Consider the following 18,264-nt stretch of genomic DNA (forward strand, 5'->3'; position numbering starts at 1 on the left):
GCCAGTTTGTGGGGTAGCTCAAGGATGGTAAAGATCATTTCTGACAGAGTAAAGTTAGTCTATAATCAACAAGGAACTCAAAACCTTCAGTTTTAGACTGGCCAAATAAAGATAGGACACATTGGAAAGAATGAAAGTGAGGAGAGAGAGGGGAGGAGGGAGAGAGAGAGGCAGAGAGGAAGGGAGGGAGGATTGGGATCACGACACAGAATATTTTCAAAGAATATTCTCACAGAATGTTCTCACAGTATATAATCATATCCTTAGTAATTGGCAATAAAAGAATTAAGAGGATACATATTAGGCAAAGAAATGACAGGAAATTGTTGAGTGCCTTCTAAATTACTGAGATTAAAATCCTCTTAATTTATTTTAAAACTATTTTTGAGTCTGTTTATATTCAAATTCCTTTCGAATGCTTTCTTAATAATATTTAGTAACTTAAATCCTTTTTCTAGTACCTACTCTTAAAGCTTTTTGCCTATGAGTGTTCAGGCCACCACAATTCAACAAGTATTTATTGATCACCTATATTAATAGTACTGATTAGGTTATTATAAAAACATTATAAACTTGTCTCTTCTCCCATGGGCACTAAGTCACTGGCATTTCAATCATTTGCTCTGGCTAAGTAGACCATCACTAGTGCAAACACAGGATAGACTGAGCTGTTTCTCAAAGGTGTGGCTCTGCATGTATGCTTAAGATTTAACATGTAATATGATTAGGTTATTATAAAAACATTATAAACTTTATAAAATTATAAACATTATAAACTTGTCTCTTCTCCCATGGGCACTAAGTCACTGGCATTTCAATCATTTGCTCTGGCTAAGTAGACCATCACTAGTGCAAACACAGGATAGACTGAGCTGTTTCTCAAAGGTGTGGCTCTGCATGTATGCTTAAGATTTAACATGTAAACAGATCAGTTTTGTCTACACCTCTATGCCCCACTGCCCCATCCCCAAAAATATGAACGTTAGTTGAGTGTACGGAATCTGCATTTATATTGTTTCATGTTTTACTAAAATCTTTCCAGTTCCCCAGAGATTAGCAGAGTTCCCCTATCTTATTTTAGTGGCCCTACTCCCAGAGATTCTACTTTTTGAGTAGCTCTGGGATGGAGCCTTACATTTTCACAAGCTCCCAGGTGATGCTGATGCTGATGCTGCCTGTCTAAGAACCACATTTTGAGAACCACTGTCTTACATACTTCTTTTTTTAAATTTCTTTTATTAATTTTTACTGGAGTATAGTTGCTTTACAATGTTGTGTTAGTTTCTTGCTGTCCAGCAAAGTGAATCAGTTATACATATACATATATCCACTCTTCTTTAGATTTCCTTCCCATTTAGGTCACCACAGAGCACTGAGTAGAGTTCCCTGTGCTATACAGTAGGTTCTCATTAGTTATCCATTTTATATATAGCAGTATATATATGTCAGTCCCAATCTCCCAATTCATCCCACCCCTCCTAACCCCCTTGGTAACCATACGTTTGTTCTCTACGTCTGTGACTCTATTTCTGCTTTGTAAATAAGTTCATCTCTACCATTTTTCTAGATTCCACATATAAGCAATATTATATGATATTTGTTTTTCTCTTTCTGACTCACTTCACTCTGTCTGCCACTCTCTAGGTCCATCCATGCCTCTACAAATGACCCAATTTTGTTCCTTTTTATGGCTGAGTAATGTTCCATTGTATATGTGTACCACATATTCTTTATCCATTCCTCTGATGACTGACATTTAGGTTGCTTCCACGTCTTGGCTATTGTAAATAATGCTGCAATGGACACTGGGGTGTGTGCACCCTTTCGAATTAAGGTTTTCTCCAGATATATGCCTAGGAGTGGGATTCTGGGTCATACGGAAGCTCTAGTTTTAGCTTTTTAAGGAACCACCATACTGTTCTCCATAGTAGCTGTACCAATTTACATTCCAGCCAACAGTATAGGAGGGTTCCCTTCTCTCCACACTCTCTCCAGAATTTATTGTTTGTAGATTTTTTGATGATGTCCATTCTGACTGGTGTGAGGTAATACCTCACTGTAGTTTTGATTTGCACTTCTCTAATAATTAGTGATGTTGAGCATCTTTTCATGTGTTTGTTGGCCATCTGTATGTCTTCTTTGGAGAAACGTCTATTTAGGTCTTCTGCCCATTTTTTGATTGGGTTGTTTGTTTTTTTGATATTGAGCTACATGAGCTGTTTGTATATTTTAGAGATTAATCCCTTGTCAGTTGCTTCATTTGCAAATATTTTCTCCTATTCTGAGGGTTGTCTTTTCGTTTTGTTTATGGTTTCCTTTGCTGTGCAAAAGCTTGTAAGTTTCATTAGGTCCCATTTGTTTATTTTTGTTTTTATTTTCTTACTCTAGGAGGTAGGTCAAAAAAGATCTTGCTGTGATTTATGTCATAGAGTGTTCTGCCTATATTTTCCTCTTAGAGTTTTACAGTATCCAGCCTTACATTTAGGTTTGTAATCCATTTTGAGTTTACTTTTGTGTATGGTGTTAAGAAGTGTTCTAATTTCATTTTTTACATGTAGCTGTCCAGTTTTCCCAGCACCATTTATTGAAGAGACTGTCTTTTCTCCACTGTATATTCTTGCCTCCTTTGTCATAGATTAGGTGGCCATAGGTGTGTGGGTTTATCTCTAGACTTTCTATCCTGTTCCATTGATCTATATTCCTGTTTTTTGTGCCAGTACCATACTGTCTTGATAACTGTAGCTTTGTAGTATTGTCTGAAGTCATAGAGCCTGATTCCTCCACCTCTATTTTTCTTTCTAAGATTGCTTTTGCTCTTCGGGGTGTTTTGTGTTTCCATACAAAGTGTAAAAATTTTTTTGTTCTAGTTCTGTAAAAAATGCCCTTGATAATTTGAAAGGGACTGTGTTGAATCTGTAGATTGCTTTGGGTAGTATAGTCATTTTCACAATACTGATTCTTCCAATCCAAGAACATGGTATATCTCTCCATATGTTTGTATCATCTTTGATTTCTTTCATCAGTGTTTTATAGTTTTATGAGTACAGGTCTTTTGCCTCCTTAGGTAGGTTTATTCCTAGGTATTATATTCTTTTTGATGCAATGGTAAATGGGATTGTTTCCTTAATCTCTCTTTCTGATCTTTCACCATTAGTGTATAGGAATGCAAGAGATTTCTGTGTATTAATTTTATATCCTGCAGCTTTACCCAATTCATTGATGAGCTCTAGTAGTTTTCTGGTAGCATCTTTAGGATTTTCTATGTATAGTATCATGTCATCTACAAACAGTGACAGTTTTACTTCTTCTTTTTCAATTTGGATCCCTTTTATTTCTTTTTCTTCTCTGATTGCCATGGCTAGGACTTTCAAAACTACGTTGAATAATAGTGGCGAGTGGACATCCTTGTCTTGTTCCTGATCTTAGAGGAAATGCTTTCAGTTTTTTTCACCATTGAGTATGATGTTCACTGTGGGTTTGTTGTATATGGCTTTTATTATGTTGAGGTAGTTTCCCTTTAAGCCCACTTTGTGGAGAGTTTTTATCATAAATGGGGTTGAACTTTGTCAAAAGCTTTTTCTGCATCTATTGAGATGATCATATGGTTTTTATTCTTCAATTTCTTAATGTGATGTATCATGTTGATTGATTTGCATATGTTGAAGAATCCTTGCATCCCTGGAATAAACACCACTTGATCAGGGTGTATGATCCTTTTAATGTGTTATTGGATTTGGTTTGCTAGTGTTTTGTTGGGGATTTTTGTGTCTATGTTCATCAGTGATATTGGCCTGTAGTTTTCTCTTTTTGTGGTATCTTTGTCTGGTTTTGGTATTAGGGTGATGGTGGTCAAATGAGCTTGGGAGTGTTCTTCCGTCTGTAATTTTTTGGAAGAGTTTCAGAAAGGTAGGTGTTAACTTTTCTCTAAATGTTTGGTAGAATTCGCCTGTGAAGCCATCTGGTTCTGGACTTTTGTTTGTTGGAAGATTTTTAATCACAGTTTCAATTTCAGTACTTGTGATTGGTCTGTTCATATTTTTTCCTGGTTCAGTCTTGGAAGGTTTTAGCTTTCTAAGAATTTGTCAGTTTCTTCTGGGTTGTCCATTTTATTGGCATATAGTTGCTTGTAGTCGTCTCTTATGATCCTTTGTATTTCTGTTGTTACTTCTCCTTTTTCATTTCTGATTTTGTTGCTTTGAATCCTATCCCTCTTTTCCTTGATGAGTCTGGCTAAAGGATTACCAATTTTGTTTACCTTCTCAAAGAACCAGCTTTTAGTTTCATTGATCTTTGCTATTGTTTTCTTTGTCTCTATTTCATTTATTTCTGCTCTGATCTTTATGATTTCTCTCCTTCTACTAACTTTGGGTTTTGTTTTGTCTTCTTTCTCTAGTTGCTTTAGATGTAATGAGAGGTTATTTGAGATTTTTCTTATTTCTTAAGGTAGAATTGTATTGCTCTAAACTTTCCTCTTAGAATTGCTTTGGCTGCATCCCATAAGTTTTGGGTTGTCGTGTTTTCATTGTCATTTGTCTCTAGGTATTTTTTGATTTCCACATTGATTTCTTCAGTGATCCATTGATTATTTAGTAACATATTTTTTAGCCTCCATATGTTTGTGTTTTATACAGTTTTTTTCCTGTAATTGGTTTCTAATCTCATAGTGTTGTGGTCAGAAAAGAAGCTTGATACTTCTAAGTGCTTAAAGATAAGGGTTATCTTTGAAATCTGCCACTGCAGCTTTTGTACAACTCTACATGTGTAAGTGTCCACCAAACAACACCCACTTATTTTTTTGTTTTTCTGTACAAGACTTCAGGGCCAAGTTCCATTTGCTTTATTACCATGTCTTTAAGCTTTGGATATGCTTGTTAAATTTGTTTCACCCACTATGTCATCTGTCACCACAAAGACATTTGAAGAGAAAGGAGAACTAAAGTTTTGTTGTATATGCTTAGAGAGCCTGCTCAGACTCTGTATTTACTGTATATTGGAGAGGGAATTGATTCTCAAAGGGTCTCTTCTGACCCCATTCCCCATATCAGTTGGGCTAGGAATCAGGACCAGCTTGGAATCTACCTGAACTTTTCTTTTAGATAGTTAATATCTAAGATACAAGTTTAGTATCTTACATGTATATATTTTACATCCTTATATACATTTAATATTTAATATCTTTAAACGAGCATATAAAAGATGAGATGTCAAAAATATACGTTAATGTGATTGGTCCCTGGAGTAGGTGAGAGTATTCTATATCTGTCAGCCTCTTATTTTTGTCCATTTTAGTCCTGTTACTCAAAATTTCCATTAACTCCTTCCAGTGTCTCTTTATTTCAGATATGCCACTTGGGACTGTTTCTTGTTATGTTTTTATGTTTATTTATCCCCAGGTTCACAGCAGTGGCATCTTTCTCTCTTTTTTTCTTTTCTTCAGTGACTCTAAAAGAGGTCCTATTTTTAAATGGCATCATCAAAAAACAGATAACATTATGCCCTACTTTATGCACACTACTAGGCTTTTAAATACCCTTTCCTGCGTTAGTCTTTCTATAGAGCTTAGCATATTAAGTATGTGAAATCTGAAAATACCTTTTTTAATTACAACTTTTATAATTATTAACTTTTAAACTCTTTTATTTTTCTAAGGAAGAGGAGACAGACAATGAAGAAAACTTTATTGATCTCAGCGTTTTGAAGGCCCAGACCTATCGCTTGGTAAGTTACATGGGATACACACAGGACCAACAAGCAGTCAGTACACATATTCTGCTAGAAATTGAAACAAGTAGAAATCATTCTTGGCCATTGCTTTGTGTGTCATTTGAAAAGTAGCTCTCGAAGCTGTTTTTCTATATATACAATATTATAATTATAGCAAATATACAAATCAGAGGGGCAAGTGGGAAAGCCTTCTGTCCATACCATGGAATATCAACTCAGGGCTTCTCATGTAAACTGGAAATAATTGATTTGCCTTATGTTATTTTTTTATTATGGAAAAACATATATAGTTCAAGTTATTTTCCATTAAAATGGGCAGTATTGAATGGTCTTGATTATAGGAAATACTCAAATGGTAATTCTTTGAAATAAAATGGTTTATATTAAGACTGGTATATGGATAGGTAGTCATATGTTGCTTCAAGTCAGTTTTTGCTCTGTTTTAATTAGGAAATAAATCCAGCCTATAAAAGAGAACCCACTCAATGAGATATTTCAAAAGTACATTTGGGATTTTTCTGTTTTCCTATATGTATGTTATATTTCAATAAAGTGATACTTTTTGCATGCTCAAAAAAGTACGTATGAAACACAATCTTATTTGTTCTTTATTTAATTATTCTTATCTCAATTCTACCAACAAGTTTAGATTTGGGTTCCTGTCATGAAGACTTCCTTGGCCACCTCACCCCACACTGATCTCTTCACTTATCATTCACTGCCTTAGTATTGTTAGTCAGCATTAGTCAGTATTATTAATGATATGTGTGCGTTTTCTGCCCAATTTGAGATGTAATATAACATAACGTTGTGGCTAATTTTACTGAGTGTGTGAGTTGACTTTGAGACTTTCAGTACTTAACCAGCTGTCTGACCTTTGGCAGGTTTCCAACCTTCTTGTGCCTTATCTTCCTCATCTGTAAAATAAGGATAAAAATATTAGCTTTTATGTAGAGTTTTTAAAGATTAAAAGAGTTACTACATCTAAAGCATTTATAACGATGTCTGGCACATAGAAAGTACTTAAAAGGTGTTGGCAAAAACCAAAACCACACCTTCCCCCCACATTCCTTCTCTCAAATCTGACTTGTACAAGCTCCTTGCTAACACGGATAACTATCATTTTTTATATTCTCCATAGTATAACACAGAAGATTCTGAATAAATGCTTCTTAAATGAAAGAATGTATTTTTTGTTGCTCAATTGAAAATTATTTCAGAATGATGTGTTAACATTTAAATCCAAACAGATAAACTCCAGTTGTAACAATACATTTGCACATCACTTTGTAGTTTTCAAAGTACTTTAAAACATGTTTTTTAGTGACCTTGTAAGGCATTTGAGAAGATGTTATTTTCATTTTACAGATACAAAAACTGAAATTTATCACCTTGGGACAGTTTGATCTTTTAAAAAGCTAATAAATTACAGTGGCTTAATTTGAACTCAGTTTCTCCAAACTCCCAATTCTATTGCTTTTTCTCCTTTACCTTAAAACAAGAGTTCAACAGGGTAGATTCCTATCTTAAGCAAGGACACTATGGTGCTTGGTGTTCCTGTATGTGTTGAAGATGTGATGACAGAGTTCTAAAGTATGAAGAAAAAAGCATAAGTAGTGATGCATACACCGTTATTCTTAGAAAGAAGCTGATATTTGTACTCTTCATTCTTATGTTGATGGTATAAATAGAGGCCGGTAAAGGCCACCTGTAATTCCCTCTGGGCTAAGTAGTTTGAGTATTAGGAAGGAGCAAAGTGATTTAACTTGCCTTTACCATTACTCTAAGTCCCTATTGGTCCTGATTTCAATTTTTCACTTCAATTAAGCTGTGTAAGGATGGGTTTTCCCCCTACCTATGACTTTATAATTATCTAGGTATTAGATCCTTTGGACAATGATTATATAACATATACCTTTTTGAACTAAGACTATGTATGGTTTCATTTTCACAAGAGGAAGAAGTCTGAACACCAGGTGTTTGTGGATGGTCAGCCATGAAGTACTAATGAGGCAGAAAACCCTTTCATATTTTAAAAAATCTGGCAAGTTTATGATGTTGCCCACTAAAGCCATCTGCCTGAGACAGCTGTATCTGACTACAGCTTGCGATGGCTCAGGCTGCTCTTTCCCCAAGACAGAATTGCGCTATAGGTTAGTAACACAGATTTAAGATTTTGTGTTTCATGCAGCATGTGGGCTCACAATGCAGAAGAAATATTATTTTACTAAAGTTGATGTGATGAATTCTGCACTAGAGCAAGAATGATGGATACTATCTAGGAAATTGAGGTACTAAATGTATACGTGACTGCCAGCCCAGCAATGTGCGGATTACAACAGTCCCCCTCTACCTGTGGTTTTGAAACAATAGATGTTTCTCCAGTCATTCTCTAATCCTCCCCATTTTATTGTTCTTCACAGACTTTGGCATTGTGTTCATCTGATTTGTTTATTGTCTATCTCAACCAGTAGGTTGCAAACTCATCTAGAGCAGAAGCTTTTTTAACTGCTTTTGTACCTGTGCCTGGTGTGTAGAAAGTGCTCAGTACTGAATAATGTTGAATGAATACACACGTGAATGAATGCTATTTTATATTTATAGTTTTATGAGAAAGTATAGTTTAATCTTCATAGAGAAAAGAACTCAGCAATAATTGGGTCCTCTTCTATGTACTGTGTAGGATAATACAGGGAGAAATCTACTTATATTCCTTTCTTTCATTAAATAAAGCAAAGTCTAGGCCCTGAAAAGTGTGCCCTTAAGTATCATGGTGACTCAAGAACCTGGGTGTACATGAGCATTTTCCTGAGATTTCTGGTAAATGGAGCACGAGAAAAGGTAAATGAAAGAGACATATGTTGCAGATTGTGTTCTCTGGAAGTGGACACTGAGACCCAGTTTGGGATGCAAGATGTTCATGATGAAAGGCCGGGGTGAGAAGTGTTGCCTGCTGGGCCGGTCGCCGGAGGCAGTCTGCCCTGGGAAGGGTGCGGCCCCAGGTAAGGTGGCTCTGCAGGTGGGACAGAGCCCGAGGGAGCTGACAGCCGGAAGCCGGCTGCTGGCCACCTTGCCCGCAACTGAGGGCAAGTCCTTCCTTGAAGGGAGACCCTAGAGGTCTAGCTTCCTGACTCCCACTGCATAATTGAAGCCTGTATCCGCTAATTTGAAGAATTTGTGAAGAGATGCTGTGTGCCCATTGACTAAACTTTAAGATGTCTGCCTAATCAGACTGTAACGCAGCAGCAGTATTTCATGAGCACTGAAACCGGTGTTCTAAGAAAATGGCGCTTCCTATCAATCACGAACGCTTATAGTGATGGCACTGGTTTGTTGGGAAGCAGGTGTTTTTCAGAATAGTTATTTACTTTGAGGTTTAAAAGTATTTTAAAGCCATTTTTGCTGTGATTTCTTCCTCCAATTCTGTTACCCCATTGTGGTTTTACCAATAATACAGGCATACCTCATCTTGTGGCACTTCACTTTATTGTGCTTTGCAGATACTGTATTTTTTACAAATTGAAGGTTTGTGGCACCCCTGCATCAAGCAAGTCTACTGGTGCCACTTTTCCAACAGTATTTGCTCACTGTGTCTCTGTGTCACATTTTGATAATTCTCGAAATGTGTCAAATTGTTTTCAAATGTTTCAAAATGTTTTTCATTGTCGTTATATTTTTACAGCAATTTGTGATCAGTGATCTTTAATGTTACTGCTGCAGCTTGCTAAGGGCTCAGATGATGGTTAACATTTTTAGTGATAAAATATTTTAAATTAAAGCACATACCTTATGTTTTTAGACATAATGCTATTGCACACTTAATAGACTACAGTGTATTGTAAATACATCTTTTATATGCACTGGGAAACCAAAAAATTTGCATGACTTGCTTCTTTATTGTGGTATTTACTTTATTGAGGTGGTCTGGAACCAAACCTGCAATATCTCTGAGGTATGCCTGTACTTTGCAAGATAATAACTTCTGCAATTAGTGAAGGATTGCTTTATTTTTCCAGAGTTTGATTTGCAGGTTAGTTATTGAAATTTTGAATTTTTTCTTAGAAAGAAAAAAATATGGATGGATATTAGTCTTTGAAGCTAGCCCACAAAGTTCTACACTCTTTCTGTCCCTCTGATTTCTGAATGTTCTTGAAATCTGAAATTGAGCAGAAGTGTCCCTGAGAGTGGCCATGGTGGGAGGGACACTGGTGTGGAATTAAAGCTCTGACAGTTGGGCAGAGCCTGTGAGGGTTAGGGGTGCGGTAGAATGTTCAGAGATGTGAGGGGTGGGAGCAGGGAAGGAAGGCTCTGGTGGCAAGGTGTTCGGCAGGTGTTCTGGGTCATTTCTGTTTCAAACTTGAGTATGCTGATTGGAAAGTACCTGGATGTTCATGGTAACTATGCTGTAATTATGAGTGGTCTCTGTAGCTCCCCTCCATTCTGAAGCTCAGTGGAATCACAGCAGTAGTGTTCCGGCAGCATGATGCAGATGTGTCATTCTTCTCCCCCAGTGAAAAAAAAAAATGATGGGAGGGAAGCTGTGTGCTCTCTGAATTCTATTTTTAAATGCCCATCACTTCATTTCAAAACATTTTTTTTCAAACATGCCATAGACACCATTCTTCCTTGAGATGCTAAATTTGAGGTTTTAGAAACCAAATCCTGAGTTATACAGCGTAAAACCAACTATCTCAAAAGGTTTAAACACAATTGGTTTCTAATTACTTAGCAAAAAATTCATTGTACCAAGAATGAGAGAATTTTTATCTTAAAAAGCAGAAGCTGTAAGGAAGTAAAAATCTGGGCGTAGAATAAAAATCATCATTTCAGTTTTAGTTTAGGATGTCATTGTGGCAAGCCTGCAATATTGTGATCAAAAGGGGGAGAAGATGGATCTACTTCGATTAATATCTTAAATACTTTACATTTTCCTCATTTTACATATGATTTACACTTTACTCTTCAACAAAATGTCCTTTCTTAATACAGGAAAAAAATACCATTCTACAACACAACGTGCCCCATAGGAGGCCCCTGGTTCTGATTCCTGCTCGAGGAAAATGTTTTTTCTTCTCTTTTCCTGAAACATTTGGGTGTGAGTTCTCCTATCTGGGCTCTGACTGTGGGAAGTCTATCGTTGGTGTTTCACAGAAGAAACAATTAAAACGCCACATGTTCGAGTGTGATGGAACACATTGCTGAGTAAATGCTTTTATTTCTCTGGTAGCTAGCTCGTACCACCCCATCAGTTTTACATCTGGAGGTGAATAGGAAATGTAGGTTAGAGAAAAATGCTGTACTCCTCACTGCTCAGAGGAGGCTCAAACAGCAGTTCTTGCTGGGTGTAAAAGACACTTTTACTTGATCTTTAGTGTAGCTTTTGAACGCACACTTGAAATAGGAAAGATCCTTATTTTCATTCGTGGTGTTATTGTGAGCCTAGAAAGAAGTAGGAAGCAAGAACTTTTCAAGGTCCCTTCTAGCTCTGAGTCCATACCTTCAAGGTCAATGCTACAGTGGAAAAGCAGCCTTAGATAAAATCCTGACCACGTGTCACTAGCCATGTGGCCATACTGATTTATCCTCTCTGTAACTCAGCTTTCTTATCTGTAAGATGGGGACACAATTCAACCAAGGGTTATTTTAAGATTAATAGAACTTGTGCACCACACCTAGCATGGTGCTGGCCTAGAGTATACATTTGATGCATTTCTTATTTTGTATAATTTTTTACCTCTCCTAGAGACTGGAATTAGTTACAAACATTCTTAGGTGCTGTAGGAGAATAGAAAAAGCCCCAGTCCCTCAATACAAATAAATTTCTAGATCACCATGAGTATTTTTGAATAAGAAGCTTACGTAGCATATAAGTTATCAAGAAGGTTGCATCTTGTTGTAAATTAGGAAGCTCTGCTGATAGCATGGCTTTATTTTCATAATCTGTCACATGAATTATTATTGAAGTCCCACTGGACTCAATCTGTGGGGTCACGTAGGGTCTCCCCTGCGGAAATGACTAAGGGGAATTTAATGAAAAGTAATACAATGATTTTTTTTCCGGGAATCATTTGAAAGCCGTCCTTTTATAAACGGGTAGGTTGTATTTCCTAAATCAACACTAACAGCCTATATTTATTATGTAATTCAGTATATTAGATGCATACCCAGAATGTGTGCTTTTTTTCAGTCCTCCTCTGCAAACGTACAACCTTTAAATACACCCACCCCCACCCATCCCCCCCAACAGTGTTAGTGCTTTGAATATCTGACTAATGATTCATTTTCATCCAGGACATCTAGTTAGTTACTAAGACCTCTGGATGCTGCCTTTGAAATCTCTCTCATCTTCATCTCCCCACCTCCCTTTTCCAAAATAGTTTTCATCTCGCTCCTCAGTCTTACTTACCAAAACGTGACTTTAGTCAGATCATTCTGAATTCAGTAACTTTTGATGGCTTTTCGTTGCCTTCAGGACAGTTTATACAGATTATAAAGCAATACATTTTTGGTCTGGCTTTCAAAACCCTTAGCAATTTGACCACTGTCCACATAGCCAACTTTATTTTCTTTCACTGGAATAACTTTTCCAGGTTAAGTTAAAGAGGACCTCTCGTAGGTTTTGAAACACCTCAGGAGTATATCTGCTCTCATCCCATCCTCTTTTCCTTTGTCTCTTACCCAAAATGCCTTCCCATCATCTCTCTACCTGACTCTTCAATGTTCAAGGTTCAGCTCAAACTCTGCCCTCTTAGTGATACCTTCCCTTCTCACCCAGCCCCATTTAATCCTATGATCCACAAATGTACAACCCACAAATCTTCATAAAACACAACTAGCATGTTCTTTTATGAGGATTTTTATCATTTTATTCACTGTCCCTGGAGTAGCACAGTACCTGGTATATAGTAGGTACTAAATAAAGTTTGGTGGGCTAAGTTATTTTACCTTGTTTGTAACTTTACTTTGCCTCCCCTCTGGCTTAAAGGACAAAATTCACATTCCTCAGCCTGTCCTCTAAGGTCTTTCACAATATATTCAGTATTTTTTGCTCCCCAGTATTCACCTTTTTAAGCCCCTCGTCTCTCTTCTCGTGTGATCTTCACAAGCTGTGTTCATTCAATATTTCATATTTTGGCTTATGATGCTCTCCTGGCTATATAAACCCTTGGCTTGCCTTTTCTGCCTGTTTACATCCCCAACTTCCTTGTAAAGTTAAACTTAAATCTCACCATCGCCATTAAAACGCACTTCTCTCTCTTATTCAAACTCCTGAAGCATTTACCACCTGTACCAGCTAGTTTTTGGAAGTTAATTCAACATATATTTTTACTTGTTTTTATTGAAAAAACTTTATTGTTTTTAAAAGGGAAGTATATTCATTGGGTTTTTTTTTAATGAAAGCACAAGAGTACAAAGAAAAAATTAAAAATTTCTTCAAATCTCAGCTCCCGGATATAAACATTATATCCCTTTATGCATAATTGCCCTGAGGTCATGTAAGATGCTAACATTTAATGAATCTGGATGAAAGGTATATGGGAATTCTTTGTGCTACTTGTGTAATTTTTTGTGTAAGTCTGAAAAAAATTATACTGACACAAAAATAGATTAATGAAGTAGTGCAGAGTTCATAAAATAATCCACATATACAGTTGTATTAGTATATGAAGCAATGCAAATCAATCAGGAAAACTATTCAATTAAATGGTGATAGAATAACAGGCTATTCATTTGGAGAAAAAAGATGGACTCCTCCCTCATATCTTACACCCAAATAAACCTCACATGGATCAACAAATTAAAAAATGATGAGGCACAAGAATATGAGTGGCAAGTGTAGTATTTATGGGTTGAAATAGGCATGATAAAGCATGGCAAGAAAACTAAAAACCATAAAGGAAAAATACTAATAAATCTGAACGCATAAAAATTAAAACCTTATATATGGAGGGGTGGGGAACACCATAAAGTTAAAAAACAAGTAATAAACTGGGCGGATATAGTTGTTACCTATATGACAAAGGATTGATAGGCGTACAGTAAGGTGTTTCAGAGCTTGTGCTCTAGGGTAACATTGCCTGGGCCCTGCCACTCACTAATGATGTGACATTGGGAAAATTACCTAACTGCTCTCTACCTCATTTTTCTCATTCGAAAAAAATAGGAATAAGTCTCCTTTGATTCATGGTGTTATTACTGGGCACTTAACCCATATGTAAAAGTATCTAGTACCAAGCGTGGCATATAATAATGATAATTATAGCTGCTAACATATATTGAGGGCTTACTATGTACCAAGTATTGTGAAAGCCTTTCAAATACATCATTTAATTTAATCACCATATCAACCCTTCCAATGAGGAGAGGGTACTATTATTATTCCCATTTTACAGATGGGAACCCTGAGGTTTAATGACAGCTAGTAAGTGATGAAGGGGGGGTTTGACCAAAGACAGCATTCCTGATTCGTCCACTTAACATTTACATCATGCTGTGGTGATTCTCAAGACAACTTAGTTCCCTTTTCCCTGAGTCCTGGGAATATTTACTCTTGACAGTTAATTGGATTTTCATGTTCCTCTCAGTAAGTATATGAATCGAGTTCTTCAGATGTATTTGAGCACTGATATATCCATGTGGTTACAATCTCAAAAGAAACCATATAGAAATTTGTTCCATTAAAAAGTTAGACTTATTTCACACTCTACAACAGCAGTCCCCAGCCTTTTTGGCACTAGGGACCGGTTTCGTGGAAGACAATTTTTCCACGGACCGGGGGCGGGGGTGGGATGGCTTCGGGATGATTGAAGTGCGTTACATTCATTGTGCACTTTATTTCTATTATTATCACATGGTAATATGTAATGAAATAATTATACAACTCACCATAATGCAGAATCAGTGGGAGCCCTGAGCTTGTTTTCCTGCAACGGGATGGTCCCATCTGGGGGTGATGGGAGACGGTGACACCCGAGGTGTGTTGATTATGTCCAGTTTACTCCGTGATCTCGTTTTGGTTGCTGTCACTGCAGAAAACCCTGCTTCACAAAGATAGGGTGTTGGAAACGGAAGCAGGCTTTTCAATGCTTTTGTGGCAATCTCAGGATACTCCGCCTTGACTTTAATCCAGAACGTATGGAGATTTGAAGTCTCAAACAAACTTTTAAGGCCACCATCATTTGCGATCTCAAGCAGTTGATCCTCTTCTAGCACGGACAAAGTCAATTGCCACTCACTGGTAGGATTTTGATATGAGTTTGCAAGCAATTGATTTATTATAGTCCCTGTGCAGTCAAACCTCTCTGCTAATGATAATCTGTATTTGCAGCCGCTCCCCAGCGCTAGCATCACAGCCTCAGCTCCACCTCAGATCATCAGGCATTAGATTCTCATAAGGAGTGCGCAACCTAGATCCCTCACATGCGCAGTTCACGGTAGGGTTCACGCTCCTATGAGAATCTAATGCTGCCGATGATCTGACAGGAGGCGGAGCTCAGGTGGTAATGCGAGCAATGAGGAGTGGCTGTAAATACAGATGAAGCTTCACTCACTCACCGGCCGCTTACCTCCTGCCTTTGTGCCTGGTTCCTAACAGGCCACAAATACAGGTGTGCGGCCCGGGGGTTGGGGACCCCTTCTCTTGGTATTGACCAAGTATAGTATTTGAGCACTGGTATATCTATGTGGTTGCCATCTCAAAGGAAAGAAGCCTTTTAGAAATTCATGCCATAAAAAGTTAGACTTATTTTGCATACTCTGCAACACCAAGTATAATGTCTACATTAGTTCCTCCAGACATACTTCCAGGGATACTTTCTTTTGGTTTTATTTTGAGAAAATAAAAAGTCAGAGATGGTTTTATCTTAGCACTTAGTGTACCAATGTAGCTAAAGTAGTTAAAGTAGTAGCAAAGGTAGTTTGATGTATTAAATAGAAATAATATTGGAGGTTAAATTGTCGTTCAAAAATAATGTCATATTTCCTATTGGAAAATTAAATTTATTTTGTGTTAATTTGGGGAGCTTTCTTTTTACCTTTTTTGATTTGTTGGAGCATAATTTATTCAAGTCTTGGTTCACATTATAACTTAGAATAAAATTTCTTTTGATAGTCTTAAAATTGAACTTAAGAAAACCTTTTATGAACTTCATATATTTAAAGATAGAGGCTACCATCTATCTATTTCTTTTGATAGATTAGCCGGGGTTTAATTTGGTTATTCAGAACAAATCTGAAGATACTTTTTTTATGGTATTAAACATTTTTTTCTTCATAGTAATATAGTGTTAAATTATGTAAAACCTAATTTGGAAAGAAAATAATGAATAAAAATCACAATTTGTGCTTCTTTAATCATGAAGAAGAATTGGCTTGTACGGACATGAAAGGTTTTAACTCTGCCTTAAGTATAGTTTGTTAAAATCATTGGATTTTGATGAACACTCTTGATTGAAATAACTTATCCCTCTATCTAGCTTTATTGATAGATTGTAAGGAGACAGGGACACTAGATATCCTTAGGAGAAACCCTGTTTAATTCATAGTAAGACCGTATATACTATGTTAGCCTTTTGGCCACATAGCCTATCTTGGAAAAAACAGCAGATGAGGAAAAATGCAAAAAAGGCCTCTGAGCAACCAAAATAAGTATAAACACTTCCATTTAAAAATATTCTATGAGGAGACCTAACCTCACTGCCCCCTGTCCCTGAGTGCCCACTTTTCCCCCCTGTATTCTGACTTTGCCTACGTTCTAACAAGCTTGGTTATTAGGTTTCTAAACCCACAGCAGCCTAGGAGGAGGAAGGGGTGCTACAGGCAAGCAGGGAGACAGCCACAGGTGATCACTGGCATCTTGATAACAGGAAGCTACAGGAACAGTTTACAGGCAGAATGTGAGCAACTTTAGTTATCTGGGATCATTTAGTGTGGGATCAGTCATATCCAGATTTCTCTGCCCTGAGGGCATCATTGTATTACGGAATAGTACATACAATATGAGACATCAAAAAGATGTACGGGACTTCCCTGGTGGTCCAGTGGTTAAGACTCCATACTCCCAATGCAGGGGGCCTGGGTTTGATCCCCGGTCAGGGAACTAGATCCCGCATGCCGCAACTAAGAGCCCACACACAGCAACGAAGATCCTGCATGCCGCAACTAAGACCCACTGCAGCCAAATAAACAAATAAATATTTTTTTAAAATTACAGCCAGTAGGGCTTCCCTGGTGGCGCAGTGGTTGGGAGTCCGCCTGCCAATGCAGGGGACGCGGGTTCGTGCCCGGTCCAGGAGGATCCCACATGTCGCGGAGCAGCTGGGTCCGTGAGCCATGGCCGCTGGGCCTGCGCGTCCGGGGCCTGTGCTCCGCGGCGGGAGAGGCTGCAACAGTGAGAGGCCCGCGTACCACAAAAAAAAAAAAAATCTGAGTATCTGCTTGATATGATTGTGGTAAGGAGTCACTAAGGAAAAAATGCACAGGAATTTGTCAACAATAAATGATGGGAAGCATTCAGCTGCTCTACGTAGTACATTCTCGTAGGGGTGGTTCTACATGGCTTGGCTCCCTGCTGTGCTCGGAAGGTCCCATGGTTTGTGGGGTCCTGTGTGAGAGGAGAGGATACACCCAACCTCTTACTGCCACCACCTTGCCTGAAGTCGGTAAATGATTACTTCCAACTTCAAAATAGAGATTGTGACATCCTTAGAGGCTCTGGGAGTCACTCTTTATCAAAGAGAAGAAAGATTCCCTTTACCAGATGAGGTCTCAGTCAGTGATCAAGGGATGTTTTGTAGAGTGGCCATAATTAGTCAAGTTTTAGAAATACTGCCTTACGCTATTCCCAGCTTTCTTCTTTATTCCCAATGGGGAGATGTCTTAACCAGAGCCAACTGCCCAATCTGGCTTGGACCCTTGGGATCAAAAAGATCCTGTAGTACCAGGCTTTTGTTGTTATGGACCTAGCAGAGTTGAAATGAGTGGAGTTAACTCTTGCTGATATCAGGAAGTCATAGTCAACATTTCTCTGGCCAGTAACCTGATTAGTCCCTGTTCTCTTACCGGGTTTTCCAGTAATGTGTGTGCAGTACCCATTAGGAATAGTTTCTCCCCAAAGAGATAGTTTTAAGTTCTTTGTTTTAAGATGGCAACTCAACAGGTATACCAAAAACATGACCAGTGCTTCCACTGTATATCACCTGTAACAGTTTTCTGTATTAATACTTAATAGGTCCGTCTCTCTCTGTTACTACATTACTCCCCCTACTGGTAGCCGTGGCCTACCTGTAGCCCCCAGAGTTAAGTAAGAGGTTTTGTACTTTGAAAATGTATCAGGTTTTGTAGTCATACTTAGCCTAGTTGACCAGAACAGCTTTGCAGCACTATGCACGCTATCCAGTGCAAAGGGCTTTATATATCCTCACATGATCTCTCTTACTGAAATGCAGGGCCTTCTCTTATTACACCCCTATCTTCATAAGACCAACCACAACCAACTATGTATATTTATGTGTGTGTGTGTGTGTGTGTGTGTGTGTGTGT

General features: G+C 37.8%; 1 protein-coding gene across 1 annotated transcript in view; it reads left to right on the top strand.

Moving 5' to 3' along the window:
* The window catches only part of IFT57 (intraflagellar transport 57), a 63,832-nt gene that overhangs the window by 10,684 nt on the left and 34,884 nt on the right, over positions 1-18,264 (top strand). The window contains exon 5 of the mRNA XM_024735408.1: positions 5,650-5,718. Coding sequence (XP_024591176.1) covers positions 5,650-5,718 — 69 coding nt within the window. The remainder of the gene's footprint in view (positions 1-5,649; positions 5,719-18,264) is intronic.

Source organism: Neophocaena asiaeorientalis, unplaced genomic scaffold, assembly GCF_003031525.2.
Source record: "Neophocaena asiaeorientalis asiaeorientalis breed wild unplaced genomic scaffold, Neophocaena_asiaeorientalis_V1.1 scaffold136, whole genome shotgun sequence".
In the NCBI taxonomy this organism is placed as follows: Eukaryota; Metazoa; Chordata; class Mammalia; order Artiodactyla; family Phocoenidae; genus Neophocaena; species Neophocaena asiaeorientalis.